This window comes from Corvus kubaryi, unplaced genomic scaffold, assembly GCF_017639235.1.
Source record: "Corvus kubaryi isolate FWS band 111438036 unplaced genomic scaffold, C.kubaryi_AGA036_p1.0 138, whole genome shotgun sequence".
NCBI lineage: Eukaryota > Metazoa > Chordata > Aves > Passeriformes > Corvidae > Corvus > Corvus kubaryi.
Genome location: NW_024580672.1, coordinates 18,140,823 through 18,159,888, shown reverse-complemented (window position 1 = coordinate 18,159,888; position 19,066 = coordinate 18,140,823). Strand labels below are relative to the sequence as shown.

General features: G+C 42.4%; 1 protein-coding gene across 5 annotated transcripts in view; it reads left to right on the top strand.

Moving 5' to 3' along the window:
* The window catches only part of EIF3A (eukaryotic translation initiation factor 3 subunit A), a 29,264-nt gene extending 15,928 nt beyond the window's left edge, over positions 1–13,336 (top strand). The window contains exons 14-23 of one of the 5 annotated variants that reach the window (XM_042019441.1): positions 854–967; positions 1,234–1,356; positions 2,358–2,511; positions 3,439–3,623; positions 5,298–5,386; positions 7,811–8,098; positions 8,249–8,658; positions 9,955–10,129; positions 10,568–10,737; positions 12,069–13,336. In XM_042019441.1, the coding sequence (XP_041875375.1) occupies positions 854–967; positions 1,234–1,356; positions 2,358–2,511; positions 3,439–3,623; positions 5,298–5,386; positions 7,811–8,098; positions 8,249–8,658; positions 9,955–10,129; positions 10,568–10,737; positions 12,069–12,310 (1,950 nt within the window). In that variant the 3' untranslated portion in view covers positions 12,311–13,336. Of the gene's footprint in view, positions 1–853; positions 968–1,233; positions 1,357–2,357; positions 2,512–3,438; positions 3,624–5,297; positions 5,387–7,810; positions 8,659–9,954; positions 10,130–10,567; positions 10,738–12,068 lie in introns of all 5 variants that reach the window. The other 4 variants (XM_042019439.1, XM_042019438.1, XM_042019440.1 and 1 more) reach the window with 4 other exon arrangements.
* Positions 13,337–19,066: the final 5,730 nt, after the last annotated feature.

Genomic DNA, 19,066 nt, shown 5'->3' with positions numbered 1-19,066 from the left:
TAGTAGTGTGACAAAAGAAGGCCTTTGAATTATGTTCTGGTTAGATAGATTTAAAAACTTTATATAGGGAAGGCAGGGAAAAAAGTCTCCCAGTCTTTGGCTTTGCATATTAAATGATGGCCTCCAAACTTAACATTCTTTGCCAGCAGTGAGAACTTGGTTCTTCTGCATTTTGAGCACTTTCTGCAGCTCTGGTTTTTTATGTCTAAAAGGATGCAGCTGAGCTGGAAGTTTGACAGGAGGCCAACAAGAATTGTCAATGATGCGGATTGGCTTCCGTGGGAGAAATGTCTTTGTAAAATTGTACCCCTCTGTCTGACAGGTTTCTAGAGAGAGGATGTGGTACCAGTCTGTAAGAGTGTACCTGTTGTAAGAGCTGATGGTGGGAGCAGTTGTTCTTGCACTGCCTGCAACGGGTAGTGGAGTGAGAAGCATCAAATGAAGCCAGCAGGAGCTGTGTTCAGAACTGTTCGTAGGTAGAAGTTGGATCTTCATGCTGTGAGCCACAGACATGCTGGAGTTCTTTCCAAAGTACATTGTTGTATATGAAAAGCTTTGAGTTCAGAAGGACAAGAGAGAAAATCCACTGATGTTTAAAATATAAAAATACTTCCAACACAGAAAATGCTGGGAGCTGAAAATGGGTGATGCTGAAGAGAGTATTGTGATGTGCCTGTCTCTATTCCTGCATCTGTGCCTGGGAGTGCATTTAGTTGCCAGTGGTAGAGGCAGGTTCTTGGTTGGGTTGACCTTTGATGGTCCAGTGTGGTTGTTATATATATTGCAGGATTCTCCAGAAAGCAGGGGTTTATGTGCATTATGTCATTCTAAAAGATGTGTTATCTTTATTCAGATTGACTATTTTGAAAGAGCAAAACGCTTGGAAGAAATTCCTCTGATAAAGACTGCCTATGAGGAGCAAAGAGTGCATGATATGGAGCTATGGGAGCAACAGGAAGAAGAAAGGGTAAGAATTTTTTGTTCAGTTGATAAAGTGCATTAGCAATGCATGAAAAATAGTGTGTTTTGCACTGTTTGGTTTTTTTTCCCCAGCTCTTTTCAAAAAAGAAAGGAAGATTGAAATGTTAGCTTTGTGATTTCATTGTTCTAGTGGACAGCAATTTTTTCTGTCTTTGCTCTGAAAGAGGAAGAGAGAATTCCTCTTTCTAGTGGCTGGGGTAGATTGAATCCAAAGGTATAGTGAAGTTATACTTTTATATTTTCTGTTTTCAGATCACCACCCTGCAGCTGGAGCGTGAGAAAGCCCTTGAGCACAAGAGCAGACTCTCCAGGATGTTGGAGGATAGAGATTTATTTGAAGCCAGGCTCAAAGCATCACGGCGAACAGTTTATGAGGTACATGAGACAAGGCATTGTTAACAAAGTACAGCCCTAAAGTGAGGAACTAAAACTGAGACCCAGGGATTCTTCATTAAACTGGAAACAAACTAGTATTTAAAATGGTTCAGAAGTGTGGAATTGCTTATTTTCTGCTTTGACTTTTAAATTAAATTTCTTACGCCCATTCCTAGGGTATTATCACTTTAAATTTTTGACAATTTCTGGACTAGCTTATATGAAAAATAAAGGAGGGGTAAATTGTTGATTTCAATACTCTTGGTAAGGGATCACTGGGTGTCATAGGCAGGCAGCTGTGTCTGCAGAAGTACTTGAACTTACTGTGGTGATGGAGTAAATACTGACAGTCATACTGAAGCTGAAAAATAGGTGGAAATACTTGTCTCTTTTTTATTATCATTATGTTTGAATCTGGGAATTATTTTGACAGTTCAAGTATTTGTTTGTTCAAGCTGTGTTTTGTGTTTCCAAAATTTAAAAATGAATCAGACCACAAGGTCAGGGAAAGAACTGTGCCTTTGTTTCTTGCTGTACATTTTAAAATTTTTCATTTCCTGAGACTGTTTATAGCTTTGACTGTTTGGCTATGTTGCAGTAAAAACTGGCTTTACCAAAAAAAAAAGGCAGAAGAGGTATTATGTTAATATAAATTAGTAACTGCATATGATTCTTTGCAATAATAGGGATAATTTTGGGTAATGTATTTTAAGTACAGATAAATTATTAGTTAAGCAATCCCTTTTCCAAAAAAGCAGATAAAAGGCTAATATTGTGCATGATGATTTAATTGTCTTTCTTCTGAATTGGAGGATATTGTCTAACACAAAATTAATTGCAGAAGAGATGGAAATGGTGAACAGGTCATTTTTCAGTGGAGCAAAATTAATATGTTGCACTTGTTTCGAGTTTCTGTATAGCTTTATTTAACAATTTGTGTAACTGCTCAGCTCATAGACATTACAGCTGTGGTGTTCTGAGCTGTCTTGTTGGTATTTCAGGATAAACTCAAGCAGTTCCAGGAGCGGTTGGCAGAGGAGAGGCGGAACCGTCTGGAGGAGCGCAAGAAGCAGCGCAAAGAGGAGAGACGCATCACTTACTACAGGGAGAAGGAGGAAGAGGAGCAAAGGCTACGGGAGGAGCAGCTGCTCAAAGGTGAGATTGAGAATGTGACTCTTTTATCCTTTGCATCCTCGAGCCATTCCATTTGTGTAACACAGCTAATGTCTGGTTTCCCTGCTTCATGAGTTTGGAGGAAGTCTTTTCAACTTCCAGTTGTCGCACCTTCCTTGCTTACCTGTGCAGCATAGACAGGAAGGTAAAGCTTTGTAGCGCCTAGACATGGGTGAAGAAGGAGATGAAGTAAGGGAGGCTAATGAAAAATTGAGTCTTAGATTTTAGCCTTTAGTTTTGAGTTCTGGCCACTTGTTTGTGCGCATCTTAAAGAGAAAAGAAAGGGAACGGTGGTGTCAGATCAAGAACTCCGGAAGTGTAAACGACTCACACACCTTTCTTTGTGAATTACTTTGTGTGGTAGCCCATATAGCCCGTTTCAGGGCTTTAGAAGAGAAGAGGTGGTTGGCATCCTGTAGGAGGAATTTCTGCCCTATTTGTCAATTGGAGGATGAAGATTTTATGTATGAGAGTTCATAATAATGCAGTATTTAAAAAACAAACAAAAACTGAAGCAGTCATGAATATCGACATTTCTGACACTGTTAGCTGATTTTTTTGTTTGGCCTTTCCTAAGGAAGGGACCCTCTACCATGTTTGAGGTAGTTATGGTGTGTACATTGAATTAACATACAGGTATTGGACCTTTTTCTTTCTTGCTAACTGTTCAAGATGTCTCATTAATGGATGTATCAGGGTTCCTTTTCTTACTGCTTTTGATTTAGGAGACTTCCAGAAAACAGGATCTGTGGTTAGCTAAACACATCATATGAAATGCTTGTATTTTTTTGTGTTTATTTTTTATAGAGTCAAAGGGGAGAGATTGTATTGTGTAACCCTTCTGTGGATACAGCAAAGCAATGGAATTTGTGTTGGTAATAAGTTCTCTGTGTGTTTCCAACTGTGCAGAGCGTGAGGAGAAAGAGCGCATCGAGCGCGAGAAACGCGAGCAGGAGCAGCGAGAGTACCAGGAACGAGTCAAAAAACTGGAGGAGCTGGAGAAGAAAAAACGTCAAAGAGAAATGGAGATAGAGGAAAGAGAGCGCCGTCGAGAAGAAGAAAGGAGAGGTCTGGATGACCCATTTTCAAGGAAGGTGGGTAATACCTGCAGGTTTGTTTCTTTCTGACTGCTCCTTCTTCTGTAGATTTGAAAGAAGGTGTTAGCACTGCAAAATCATAGGTTTATTTATTTTTTGTGAAGTCGTAGTGTGAGTGGCTAATTTAATAGTTAAATTACTGTCAGTTTCAGCTCACTCTCAGGATCTGGAATCTCTAGTTTAGCAATAGAGTAAAGTAAAGAAACTACTAAGATCTCCAAGCTGTTTAAAAACTAAATTAATAAAGACTGAAATGAATATTGGACAAAATTTTCTTTAACATAGAAAGAAAACTATTGGAAGCAAGTGCAGTGACTCATGCAAAAGTCAGGAATTCAAGTAGATATTCAAGGAAAATCCCCCCCAGATTAAACATAAAAGTGCAGTTTTATATTTTATAAGAAATATGCAATAACATAAAACCAAGAGGTGTGTGCAACTTTCTGTTAACAAATATAACTTGGACTGGGAGAATTCGTTATTCCAGTCCAATAGGAAACAAAACAAAAGTTACTTGGAAATGTTTAATTGTTTAAAAGAATGTAAGTACCATAACTCCCACTTTTTCAGAACTGCCATTCAAGAGAACTACTTTTAAATTTCATCCCCTCCAGCTTTTCTCTTTGTTTAATACATATTTCATTGAGTAACGCCATGAAGATAAGTTACCAGCTTGTATAAATTGTTTTGATAGTCCGTCAGGTAAGGTAATCATGATGGGTATTTTTCACATAAGAGGTCTCCTATCTGTGGGCACTTGATTATGTGGAAAAGCTGGCTCGGGTTCTGAGAGAGATACCTGCACCACCCCAGAAATTCCATTTGCAGTTTTGGGATTCTTTTCTCACCGTTGTTATTTGGGGTCATTTCAAAAGCATTTAAGGAGACAGAGCAGTGGATGTGCAAGATCTTGGTTAACCCATATCAGCAAATAAAAACACTTTTCAAAGAGGGGTTTAAAACTGGAATACCCTTCTTATGAAGAGGTTGTGCGATTATGTGAATCAGGTGTTTTAGATGGTTTAGCTAACTAGTTTCTTGTGGTGGAATTAAGGCATAAAAATTTGCTTAAATGGTTTGTCTGTCAATGGAGAGAGACATTTTAACTTCATTTTAAAAGAATGCAGATTGATTATTGCTTTGCCCTGCAACCGTTGTGAATCACTAATACCTCAGCTCTTCTGGGTATTGAGAACAAAACTGTCCTTGCCACAGAGAGCTTTCAGTGTATTCAGTTACATTTCCTGAGGAGATTAGAAAGCACAAAAGCAAATAATTCCTTAAGTTCATTCCTGTTCTCATAAAATCCCAGGAAAAGTGAAACTGTTAGAACATCTCCATTGTGTCAACAGGTAGTGGCTATGGCTGACTGTAGCTGTTGTTCAATTGTTCATACACTTGTTCATAATCTTTTTAGTGTATTTGCATATATCCTACCCTACTGGTAAAGTATGTGGCACAGGGGGAACCGTATTATTGTTTCAACTCTTCCAGAAACAATAAAGTCAGTTAAAACCACGCTTTAGTTACTCAAACTCCTGATAGTTTAGTGTTCTACAGTGGGACAAGTGAGTTTTTAATGGCATAACATGCTCAAAAGTAAATTATATGTTGAATATCTTCATTTTAAAGTATTCAGAGAGAATGTTCCTAATTTCTTTTGACACGCAGGAATCTCGTTGGGGTGACAGGGAGTCTGAAAGCTCCTGGAGAAGAGGTGGTGAGCTGGAATCTGAGTGGCGTCGAGCACCAGTGGAGAGGTAATCAGGGGTTACTTAGCCCCAGTTATATTGGGATCAAAGTATGGAGACTCCCATTTTGTTGCTGCTGCTAAAGCTGCCCTGAGTAATTATCTTGTGCCTTTACATCTCTGAAAATTATGTTCTATTATAAAGTTGCTTTGTAAGAATCTCGGAATGAGAGAGAGGTTTTATCTTGGAACCATGCTCAGATAACATTCCTGTTTTATTTGGCTTAGATATGTGAAGGCAAGCAGACACCTTCTGTGTGTGATAAACAACTTGCTTACTTGGATTCCTTTTTAAATTAACAATTTCTCTCCCACTCAAACATTGGTGTCAGTGCTATAAATACAGAATGGGGAAGGATGACAAGCAAATGCAGGTTTCCTGGATGATGAAATTCTGAGATTTTCCATCTAGAAAACTGACAGTAACTATGCAAGTCCCAGAGTGAATCACAGAGCAGAAAACATGCCATATATTAAACTAAGTTCTGAAGAACTGTGTTGAACGGGGAGGAATAGATTTCTGAAGGAAGAATATTCTGAAGCTACTTTGGATTTAAAAATAAAAATAAATTCACACTTGTTTACATCTATTTTGGATATGTTTATTAATAATGAACAGTGTTTATACAATTGTAGAAAACAAGATTTTTAACATTTGTCCATTTTTTTGCTCCACATCAGGATGAGCTGTAGCTAAAAATATTTCGGGTGGTGCACATCTAGTTGTTCTTAAAAGCCTGTGCTGATGGAGATAACACTGCTGGTTCCAATTGGCAGTATGTTTTATTGCTTAATTAGCCTTGCAGGTATATAGATTTTTATAAGTGTCTAAGCCTAATTTCCAGTAAGCAATTTAAATCCATTACTGCTCACTCTGACTCCAGTGGAAGCAAATTAATTGACTCTTTCTCTCTGTAGTAATTTCTTACAATGTTTTAGAAGGGTGTGATCTCTTGATAAACAAAATGGAATTCCATCTTTCCTTAAAAGCTGTGTTGCCATTCCTGGTAGTGATCCACTTTTCTCGTGAACTGCAGAATCTAACAGTTGGATGAAACTCCTGGGTGAAGCCTTTCACTACTCACATACTGCCTAAGTTGTGGCTGCCCCATCCCTGGAAGTGTTCCAGGCCAGGTTGGATGGGTCTTGGAGCAACCTGGGATAATGGAAGTGTCCCTGCCTGTGGCAGGGGGTGGAATGAGATGATCTTCAAGGTCTCTTCCAACCCAAACCATTCTGTGATTTTGTGAAGTGTTTAATGCACTTACTTGTATGCGTCAATGTTTTTTTTTTTTCCATACAGAGTGATACAGCTTGTCTTACTCATTTCTCATTCAGCTTTTCTAGAAATGGATTAGAGTAGTGGTAGTTTAAAAGTAATAGTTTAAATAGATTTAAAAATCCTAAGACCCTGAAACGGTATCTGAATGAATTAAATACTTGTTCATCTGATAAACATTATAACCAATCTTCCACATGTCTTTTATGGCAAAATAATCAGATTTTTCAAAGGGGAAGATTATCCAATTTGACTCTAAATGGAAATTAACGATCTCCATGGCTTGGTTTTTACCTCACAGATCAATGATAATTGCATTCTCCCTTATTCTTCCAAACCCAGGAAATGCACTGCTTACAATTCCTCAAAATTCTTGAGACTCTGAGTTGTCACAAACTGTTATCTCTTTGTTCTCACCTCTTCAACTCCTACATCTGTTGTTTTGTAGCAAGTCATTGCTGGGTTTTGTTTACATTTTAGTAGCACAGTGGATCTCTAAACCTTGGGGTGTTCTTTTTGTTATGTTTTGGGTTTTTTTTTAATCCATGAGACTCAACCCCAGTGCAGCTTCTCTTCTTATGCCAGGAAGCAGGTACCAATAAATTTCTGTGATGTTCTATTCCTTGTTTCTTTTTTATTATTGCTGAGGAAGGTTAATTTCCTGAAATAAAGAAATTAATCTGGTGACAAAAACAGGGTTTATGGTCTAAATGTATGTGTAAAATCCTGTAGGCAGTAGACTAAATGGTGTGTAAGGGTGGCATGTGCTTGGAGAAGGGGCATACTTAACTGATGGTTGTGGCATTATTTAATACTGATTCTTTCAGACTTCACTGAAGTTTGTCACCTGGTGTAGAAGCCAACCCTCTTCTCTGTTGTGTTGCAGCAGATAACCAACAGGGGACTGTCCAAACTGTAATTTTGAAGGAGATGATGAACTGCTTAGTCTTTACTGAAGCTGTAGGGACAGTGACCTACTGCTTTCCCATAGCAATGAAGGGCATTAGAAGGTGTATTTTGAAACTGCATACTGTGTTTGGAACCACTCGCCAAGTGGGTGCAGTCAGAAATGGCTTTGAGGGGTTTGATACTGTTGATGTAAAGCTTTCCTGGATGTCACCTTCCACTTCTCACTCGTTCCCTGTGGTTTTATAGAGACTGGCGTCGAGGAGATCCCAGAGATGATGAAAGACCTTTCCGACGAGGGGACGATCTGCCTCGGCGAGGGGATGATCTGCCCCGGCGTGGTCCTGCAGATGAAAAGGAGCGTCCTCTGGAATCAGCAGAGGACAGGCCACCTCGACGGGAAGGGGATGAGGACAGGCCTCCAAGGCGAGAAGGGGAAGAGGACAGGCCCCCCAGACGTGGATTGGATGAGGACAGGCCGCCCCGGCGTGGTTTGGATGATGACAGAGGGAGCTGGCGAGCTGCAGATGACGACAGGCCCCCCAGACGTGCCCTGGATGACGACAGGCCCCCCAGACGTGCCCTGGATGACGACAGGCCCCCCAGACGTGCCCTGGATGACGACAGGCCCCCCAGACGTGCCCTGGATGACGACAGACCACCCAGACGTGCCCTGGATGATGACAGACCACCCAGACGTGCCCTGGATGATGACAGGCCCCCCCGGCGCGGCTTGGACGATGACAGAGGCAGCTGGCGCGCGGCAGATGACGACAGAGGGCCCCGGCGTGGGCTGGATGATGACCGGCCACCCCGCCGGGCTCTGGATGAGGACAGGCCCCCCAGGCGTGGGCTGGATGACGACAGGGGCAGCTGGCGGGCTGCAGATGACGACAGGGGGCCTCGGCGCGGGCTGGATGATGACAGAGGGCCTCGGCGTGGGCTGGATGACGACAGGATGGCCCGGCGGGATGACGACAGGGGACCCTGGCGGAATGCGGACGATGACAGGCTCTCCAGAAGAGATGATGACAGAGGCCCGTGGCGTGGGGGTGAAGACTCAAGGCCAGGTCCTTGGAGACCATTTGGTAAACCAGGTAAAATACAGTAATATAATAACCTTCCCTCGAAAGTGTGTGTTAACCTTGTAGATAATGGATGTAATGTACTTGATGCCAGAGATGGGAGAATGAGCTCTGAAAACATCTAGATTAATTTGGCTAATGTGGACACTCCTCTACTTAGTATAATTAAACCTTTTAATTTGGTTAAATTACAAAAAAATTGCTTGTCTGGAAGATACCTAAAGGTCACACACTAACACCGGTCACTTCCCTGTGTGCCAAACCGAAATATACGAGTTGAATGCTCTGCTGGGAGAGAAACATTCTCGCTAGATTAGCACACCTTGGACTCTTTCCCTACCTCTTCTATGTGTCTGAAGTTAATCTCCTTCTAAAGGAGGGTTTTGATACCTCATTCAAGTGGGTCTGGTTTTGATAAGCCCTTTCTATGTGTACAGAGATAATGTTATTAACATTCCCTTTTTGTTTTTAACTCTTCCTGAAAGTCCATCTTAGAGCAGAGTTTGGATTAGATGACCTGAGGTCTCTTAAAAACTGAATTATACTATTCTTGTATTCTTTATTTCTATTCTTAAGTGTCATTGATGGTGTCTAGAGCTGTTTCTGATTCTTTTCAGAACTGTTGATGACGTTTAAATGTTAGATATGATTTTGATTTCCTGGCTCTTTACACTTACGTATTGGCAGGCACCACACCAACTTTCATAGACACTAATTCTGTAATCCAAACCTTTAGAAAACTTACCATAAATATCAAAACTTGCACTCCAGTTTTCCTATTTAAAGCCAAAGCAGGCTGCATAAGAAAGAACTTCCATTCATAAATAACTGAGCAGTATTTCAGGGTGCACTGTGTTAAGGGGATGGTAACAACACTCATATGTTAAAGTAGTGCTTTAAAAAGCAGTAACTTCTTTAAAAATCTGCTTGCTTAAAATCTCCTCACTTGTAGATTTTCACAAAGGAATCTGCTGTGTAAGCTACACCCTTTGCTTCTTCTTGCACTTGTTTTGCACCAGACCCTTGTGGCTTCTGGCTGAAAACTGCTGGGTGCAACCAGCTCTGCTGGACTGTTCCTGGCAGCCCTGACAGGAGCTGTGCATTGCTGGCTTTACATTTAGCAGCTTGCACAGTGTCTTCTCTGTGGTTCCCACTCAATGTGCAAACTTCTTACAGACATCTTGAGTTGGATCCTCGGGTCAAAACTTGAAGAACCAGTTTCTGTGACAGAAGCAAAGGGTTCTTTGTCCACAAGAGGGATAAGAGGTCAGTCACAAATTCCTTTGACTCCTCGTTTCTTTCTTCCAGGGGGGTGGAGAGAACGAGAGAAGGCTCGTGAGGACAGCTGGGGCCCTCCCCGAGACTCCAGACCTTCAGGAGACCGTGAATGGGATCGAGACAAAGATCGAGATGAAAATGAGAAGGAGCGGGAATTTGACAGGGAGAGAGATTTTGATCGAGATGATCGTTTCAGGCGTCCCAGGTCTGACTTCTCTGTTTAAGTACTTCTAGAATGTTTCTGCAAAAAAAAAAAAAAAAAGGGCCCTGCTGATACAGAAATAATGTGGAATTGCTGAGTGAAAGGAGCAAGGGTTGGTTCGTGTGAAACTAAGCACTTTAGGGCAGCAAATGGATTAAGGGCATTTTTGGGCCTTTTTGGTTTGTTATTTTTAGGATGATGTTATCTGTTTCTCTGTACAGGAGGAATTTCAAAATGCTTAAAATGCTTTTAAATTTTTATTTTTATCCTGTTATCAAGAGAATTCCATATTAGGCACCAGAAAAACAAAACCAATTTTGGAAGTATGTTAAATAGACACCCACTGGGTCTGTAAATATCTGTGTTGTGATATATTACTGCTCCTTTCCATAGCAAAGGTAAAAACCTTAACATTTAGTTTTATGTTTTGCATGGCCAAAGGGATGACGGCGGTTGGAGGAGAGGGCCAGCTGAGGAAACTTCCAGCTGGAGGGATTCAAGTCGTCGTGAGGAGTGGGACAGAGGTGGTCGTGACATGAGAGACCGACGTGGCGATGACAGGGAGCCGCCCCTCAGGAGAGGGCCACCCCTCCGATCCGAGCGGGAAGAGCGTAGGTTCATTTCAGTGTCCCTAAAGTCCTCCATCCAGCATAGAGCCTCCCTCTTCCTGACAGTGCTGGGAGGGGGTCACATGGGAATAGGTTATATTTTCAGCTATTTAAACTGCCTTTCCATAAACAAAATAATAAAAAGCACCTTTGGCGTAATTGAGAATTCTTTAGCGAGTCTTAACTATTCGTAGTTGTGTTCTTTTCCATCTTAGTAGCATTTCACATCTACAGCAGGAGGATAACATTTCAAGTATGCACTTCTCATAGGATTATGTTCTGGGTGTGTGAAGTCTTTGTGTTTAGATTATCAGGACAGACATCCCAGAAAAGTAATTTCTGGCCCTTTCCTTAAAACCATTAAAATGTGAGGGAAATACTTCTGAATGAGGCCTTATGGGTTTCACACTATTAATGGTATTAATTTTGACGAATAACCTGTTTTGATTACAGACCTGTGTTAATTTTGTATATTTATTAATCCTTTGCTATGTTCTAAAAATACAGTAACAGGAAATCCATTTAGCCTGGAGGGACCACCACATCTTCCAATTCTGGATTCTTACGTTCAGAATCTCATTTTGTCTCTTCCCCAAATGTGGGTGTTCCTGCACTTGGGAGCAGCCTGGAACAGAACATGGGATCATATGAGGGACTGCTGCTGACAGAAAAGCAGAATGTTCTCAGTGTGGAGATTTTTTTTTAATATATCAAGAAGTTTTGGTATTTGACTTCTTGTCATCTGCCACAGCTTTGTTCACACAGAGGTGGGATGGAACTCTTAACATTCTTTTTGGTGGAATTGAACTGTTTTTCCTACAGTAAAGGGTGGTAGATGCTGTTACCAGTGGAGTCATGTAATTCAGTACCATTTTACCTCTGATTCCAGTAGAGTGAAGAGCAATTTCCTAACAGCAAACACCTAAACATTTTCCACAAGTGTTCTTAAGTAAGGATTTTTCTGTTTTCAGAGTTCAGTCATTTCTAAGGGGACACTTTTGTGTTTTAATTCTGCTAATAATGGTATATATTTTTGGCAATGACAACATCCTAAAACTGTGTACATCAGTAGAACATTCTTACTGCAGTTAATGCATTTTAAAGATGACACTGGGCTTGCTCACCACAATCCCAAATCTGAGAAGAGGTTTGAGTAGTTCTGCTGTTCTTCCCGATAAAATTAAAACGTGTGTTTGGCTGTTGTCATTGTATTCCCTGTTGGCAGGGCTGAGGATCAGTAACTCCCACTGCCAGGGTTGGGGCTGTTTGTTTGAACTCTTGCAGGCTGCTGGTGGAGCACGACTGAGTTGTTTTTATTTCTTCCTGTGCCGTAGCGAGCTCGTGGCGACGCGCTGACGACAGGAGGGAAGAGCGCGGGGAGGAACGGGAACCGGTGCGGCGGTCAGCCCCTGCTCCTGCTGCTCCTCCAGCTTCTGCTCCCCCAGCAGCATCCAAAGAGCGGGAAAGGGATGGGGAGAAGGAGAAAGGATCCTGGAAAACAGAGAAGGAGCGTGAGCCCGTACGCCGCACTAAAAACGAGACAGATGAGGAAGGGTGGACCACTGTACGACGTTAAGTGGGAATCGCAGAGTTTAACCAATGTTTTAGCTTTGATTTGATCGAATCCACAGGTTATATTTGTGCTTATAAACATTCTGAATTGGAATTCTTTAACCAATGTTTTGAGGTAACATGAAAGCATGAATTACTTACTCATATAGATTGATCATGCACAAAACTCACAGCAGAAGGTTGGAAATTGAATGCCAGTTTCTGAAATTTCAAATGATGCTTATTTCATGGGTCATTTGTTGCTAAAATAAAAAGAAGCAAGCCCAACAGCTGTCTTCAGTACAGCTTCTCTCTTGCACCAAAACAGGCTGCCCTTTTTATTTTTAGTCTTTCTTAGTTTGGAATGGGGTATTATTGTCACAGGACATGAATTTGAAAACGCCTCTGTTCACACAGTGGAATTATTGAAAAAGCAGAGCTAAAAGAATTTGCATAATTAGCCAAAAAAATAGAAAAGCCCTCTTTTACATAGGTATCTTGGAGGGCAAGCGGTTTCTGAGATACTTTATCACTATCTAAATTCAGTAAGTTATTTAAATTTGAATTGAATACAATAAACATTGTGAATTAGCTACACTGGGATATTTTCTGTAGATTTACTTGAATCCATAATGCCTCTGAGGCCACTTTGCAGTCATTGTTCCAGTAATGTACACACTGCTGCAGTGTACAAATCAAACTTGCAGCTTTTACAATTTCAGTGTTTTGGTAAGCATATGGCTATGTACTTTCTGTTGCCAATATCATAACTGCTTTTTCCATTACTGGATAATTCATGCCTTTCAAGGATTTATAAATATTGTCATATTTAAAATGTGTGGTTTTGGAGAAATTGTTCTATTTCCCCCTCCAATTCTTTGTCTTCAGGGTCAATTCTTTCCCTTTCCAAAAAAGTGATCTGTAGTAATGGCTGTGTTGACTTCAAAGCTGGGGTGCAGTAACAACGAGGAATGATCTGGTCACACTGAAGCCAACACAGAACTTGCTGCTGTGTGTTTCTTCAATGATAAATAAACAACTTAAGGAATTAGCTGCTGCAGTGTCTTGACTTTCTAGTGAGTCCTGCACCATGTGTTCATGAAGAACAGCTGTTGAACAACCCTTTTCTGTTCTCAGACCTATTCTGTACCAGCTGAAGGAGAAAGTGAGAACACCTGGGATAGTTTCTCCCTGAGAAACCTGGTGTGTGAACAGAAGTAATACTCCTCTTGTCCTTTTCCTGCCCTCCTCTGGGTTATCCAGGGCCAGTAGTTTTCTTGGGAAAAACTTGTTCTCAGAGCCATCTTCTGAGGGCTTGATTTTTGTGTCTTTGGATCCTTTCATTTCATTGCTGGTTGAGTCACAGGACTCCTTCAGAGCAATAGTGTTTTCCAAGCATTAAAAAAAAAATACTGTGTTTTTTGTTGTTTATACAGTCCCATAAAGTCTGGAACTAGAGAACATCCAGTAACAGTGCTGACTGGATCTGGAGTAGTGGGTGCTGCTGTTCTTCAGCCACCTCCTGCTGTCTTCGCATTCTGTGGCTCAGATCAGTGCTGTCAGAAGGGACCCAGGAGCTCGCTTCACTGCTGGCTGTGAAATTCCTATGTCACTTAGAACCATGTTTCTCCGGTGTGATTTTGAAGACCTCCAAGACTGTGGACTGCACAACTATTCTGGGAAGCCTGTTCCAGTGTTTGACTGGCTCCAGATTGGAAAACAGTCACAGAATGGTTTGGGTTGAAGGGGACCTCAAAGGTCATCCAGTCCAAACATCAAGTGCAATGAGCAGGGACATCTTCAACTCGATCGCGTTGCTCAGAGCTTGAATGTTTCCAGGGATGGGGCATCCACTCTTTCCATGGACAACCTCTGCCAGTGTTTTCTACCCTCACTGTTAGAAAACCTCTTATATCAAATCTAAATCAACCATCCTTCAGTTTAAAACCAACATCTGACTGGTTTTAAAAAAACCAAAATTGCCAGAAAATCTGTTCCCATGCTTTTTACGGGCCCTGTTCCAAGGATTGCAAGGCGACAATTAGGGCTCTGTGACACCTTCTGTTCTCCAGGCTGAATAACCCCAGGTTCTCAGCCTTTCCTTACTGGGAGGTGCTTTAGCTCTCTGGTCATTTTTGTGGTTCTCAGAAAGTTTAAGCCTCTCTTGGCTTCTACCCTATGTCTCTCTGCTCTCTCTGCACTGCTGTGGAAAGCTGGAATTTTCCAGGTAGCTTCCTAGTAGAAAATGGCTGGCTGATGTGAGGTCTCCCCCAAACCCCTTCCTCCTTTCAGGCTGAACAAGCCCTGTCCCCCTCAGCCTTTTTTCCCAGGCATGTGCTCCAGCCCCTGAATACTGTGTTGGCCCTCTGCTGAACTCAATCAGCTTTGGCAATGTCCTTGTATGGGGGGAATGGAACCCCAAACAGCATACAAGAAAGATGAGATGAGCTGAAGGGGATATTCTTCCCTTCTACAGGCTGGGATTCAGGCCCAAACAGTTCAGTGTCAAGCTCAAACAGCCTGGGATCTGCTGGCTCATGCTCACCTTTTCCCCTGCCAGGGCCCAGAGGCATTTGAGCCCCCAGTGTGTCACTGCAAGGGCTCCTTCCTTGGCTGGGCAGCCCCTGCCCTGCTCCCTGTTGAATTCACCAGGCTCCTGTCCATCCCTCTGGCCAGCAGCCCTGTCCCAGGGGTGTGGGCTGGAACTCCCACTTCAGTGTCAGCCTGTGGCTGCCTCCAGGGCCTGGAGGATGGTTCCAGCCCAGCCCATTGACCAAGGTGCTGAGCCTGGACATCAGCCAGTTTTTCTGCCCCCTTTGTTATGTGGGCTGTAGCATCCTGAGCTGGGTGCAAGAATATTGTGTGAGACAGTGTTGAAAGCCTTGTTAAAGTTAAGGGGAAGAACATCCAGTGCTCCTTCCCTTGTCCACAAAGATACTTTATTATAGAAGGCAGGTGAGCCAGGCATGGTTTACCCTCAGTAATTCCATTCTGGCTGTTCCCAGTTGTCTTCTGTATGTCCCCAAAAACGCATTCTGAAAGGACTTCCTCTGATTTTCCCAGGGACTGGGATAATCACGTGGCCTGTGCTTCCTCAGATGGTCCTTCCAGCCTTCCTCAAAGATGGGCACAACATTTGTCCTTCTCCAGCCTTTGCAATATGTAAATAGTGATTATACCTTCAGTTCCATAATTTTAATTGTATCCATACAAAGACACTTTCACACAGGGATGAATGTTAGTGATCCCTGCACCAGCTACAGCTCTGTTTCCCAATCTGGGTTATTAATTTCCTTTATTTGAGATCACGATAATGTTGTCATTCTAAGGACTGGGCAGCTTGAGAAGAGGCTGGGGAGATGTGAGCTTTGCAGACATGCCAGTGTGTTTATTTCATTGCTTGATCAGTTTAGACACAATACTGACAGTGCTCAAAAACCTCTACTGACCAAATCAAACAGCTCAAACCTCCGCCTCCTGCCATCATTAAACATGAGCACAAAATTTGGTTGCCTGAAAATGTTGATGAAGCCAAATGAGTTCTGTGTCAATCTTTGCCTTGTTTGAGTCATGTTCAGTTAAACAGCTAAAATTTTCAGTGAACCTTAGAAGAATACAAGCTGTCACAGGCTGTATTTAGAAGGCAGACCGTAAGGCTGCTGCTGTTTGAATGGATGCAGATGTTGCTGGATTAAAACAAATCTCCAGCAAGGCAGTGTCAGGTATGAAAAGTGCTGCTCCTTCCAGGAGCAGCCCAGGGACTGACCCAGCCCATGGGCAGGGGTGACGACCATCAGGGTTCTCAGCAGAAGGAGGGCATAATTGGCATTTTAAACGTTATAAGTGCTTTACTTATAAAAACTGATATAATTTTTTTTACAAAATCATTATTTATAAGAACTGTCAGGGTGCAGTGGTGTCACTCCTGACTGGGCACAGCCACAACTGCAGCCCAGGACATGTGATAATCTTGGTGGCCTCAATGAGGCCATGAGGAGGGCCAGGAGGATGTTAGGGTGGGCTGGTAGGCAGCCAGGAGGTATCTCAGACAGCAAGGGTATGGAAGGCTTGTCTTGCTGTAAATGAAATGTATCTTTGTTGTTTCACTGTCCTTGGGCTGCTGTCATTGGCAGGAACTGCTGCATGTAAGCAAGTTTTCCTCCTGTACCTAAAGGGCACTGCTGGACGGTGTCAGCCTACAAAGGGCAGGCATTAGGTCAGTGAAATGCAAGATCCAAAATTTACCTGTTCTTCGGGCACTAGAGCCCATCCTGGGGTTTACTGCAGCATTGCAAGAAGCAGGCACACAAGTGGCATAACAAAACCACCCAATTCTTCCTTTCTTGCCATGGCAGGACCAGCTTGAACTGAAATGCTCTACACTTTGCCTGGTCCTCCTCTTAAATAAAAGTAATGCATTTAACTACAAACTATTCCACTGCATTTTGCTTATCAAAACCTCCCTTGCTGCACTTTAAGCTCTGTTAGCCCTTTCTCTCTTGGGCAGGAGGACAATCTACCGGCTTTGCTAAACCTTGTTCCATTTTTAGTGTATCATTTGTTTTGTCCAGGCAACAGGCATTTTAGAATTACCTTCCTCCCCATGCAACTCTTAGCAACTCATCTCCAGCAAAAATTAATCTATATATCTGGTGGGTCAAACTGGCACTGTAAAAGAAAAAAAAAGACATTTTATAGCCATTGTGGTTTGGTCCTAGGCAGCTACCTGAGGCACTGGTCAGCAGACTGAGAGCAACCTGCCCAAATAAAATTTCCACTAAAGATGGGGACAGACTTACCTGACTTCAGCTGAACCAAGTTATCTATACATTTGAAAGTAGTTTCTAATTAGAAGTAGCTTGCTTTTTACCAAGACTAGTACCAGCGGAGGATGATTATCCAGTATTGTCTTCACTCCTCTTGCCAGAATATCACTATAGAAAAGATTCTATCACTTACATGCACAGGAATATTTCCCTGTAATGAAGCAGTTCTCTGAAGATATAGTATTTGGTTTAAACAGGTGACCATAATATTTTGATTTGCCAATACCCACTTTTTTTTTGCCAGTACCTCACTTTTCATAGACCTCTTCTGTGGAGCATAATGCAGCTCTAACCTGGGCTGCTTTCAGATTAAGCTTTTTGCTGTTCCTAGAATTTAAATTACCAATGCAAATAGTTCCCAGTATTTAAAGAGTCAAAGTAGCAATACAAACACTATCTATTGTAATAACCTTTTCAGAGTGACCAAGAACAAGCATGTTTCTGCTCACTCAGTGCCACAAGGAGCGTGCTGGTGTGCCAGAAATCACAGAAGCTTACTTTAAAAACCCAATCAAAATATCCTTAAAGGTTTGGTCTTTGTTAGACTCACACTTGTAAATCTTTAAAGGGCAAATTGTCCTGTTGAATGCTTACATAAAGTAACTGAAGAGCCTTGCTGTCGGGCTGTCTTTTGCTGAATCTCGTCATCCTTCTGCAATAGTCTGAGGTCTGTTGGTTTTTTTTTTTGCCTCCCCCACCCCCAATTGGTCTCGAAGCTGTTACTCTTCCACTTTACCTGTTAAGCCTTTGATGAGATGCCTAATGCTGGGGAGCAGCGACGACAGGCAGCTCTTGGCCTTTCCAGAGCAAGGCTGCAAGTACTTGGAGAACAGAACCAGGAGCAACAGGCAGCAGCACAGGCCGTGGATACAAGTTTTCCTCTGACACAGGCTCTGCAGAAGGCCAGTGCCGTCCAAGACACAGGATCTGCTGTTATCCTGAGGGATTTCCAGGCATTGCAATAGGGCTGGTACTGCACAGCAACTTAAAGACCGAAGAGGTGGGGCAGGGACATGGCAAACACTTCCAATCCAGCCCGGCCAGTTAACCCTCAGAAAACACCCGAGACAGATTTTCTTTGATCTTTCTTGCTTTTGTGTCCAGTAACAGTCAACTGCATTAAAATGTATATAAGGATCTTCAAACTTCCCAGAAGGAGGTAACAAAAGTACAGAAGAAAACACTTCCCACAGCATCACACTTGAGCTTGATTCTAATGTGTGGTGGACACAGATTTAACCTATGTGGACCAGGAATCACAAAACCAAACACATCTAACTTCTAACAGCTTAGAAGAGCCCGTGGTGCACTCCCCACAGAGCAAGAGACAAAATGTAATGTATTTAGCACAAGGAGAGGGAGGCTGGCACAAGGGTAGCTGCAGCCACTGTGTTATTTAATGCAAGCCCCACTGCATTTGGTAATTAGACGTGACACCATCTTTGAAGCCATCTGATGGAGATTTAAGGGAACACTTCCACACAAAATCAGTTTCTCCCTCCTAATTGCTGTGGCTGCGAGTCAATAGCAGCAATGAATAATGAACCCTGGATCCTCATCCCCAGCCCATCCCAGACATGTTTTGACTCCATTCTTGACTGTCCTGCTCTCCTGACCCCATCTCCCACCCTGCTGAGCAGCTGTTCAAAAGGAAACCACACAAGTGTGGATTACACACAGCAGCATGACCCTCTGCACCGAAAACTCCAGCACCCATCTTTCTGCTCCAGAGGGCTCTTAAACCACAAACTGCTGCTGCTCCTTGTCCTACCTCTGGGTCACACACACACAAAAAAAAAAAGGCAATTTATCTTCTCTTGGGGATTAGAAGTGATATAGCCCTGGCTGATACTCAGTACCCAGGAACTGCCATCACCCAGTGTGGTCCAGGACTCCAGCCTAATTCTTATGCTTTGTACAGTCAGTGTAGTGTTAAGAATATTTGTTAACCACAC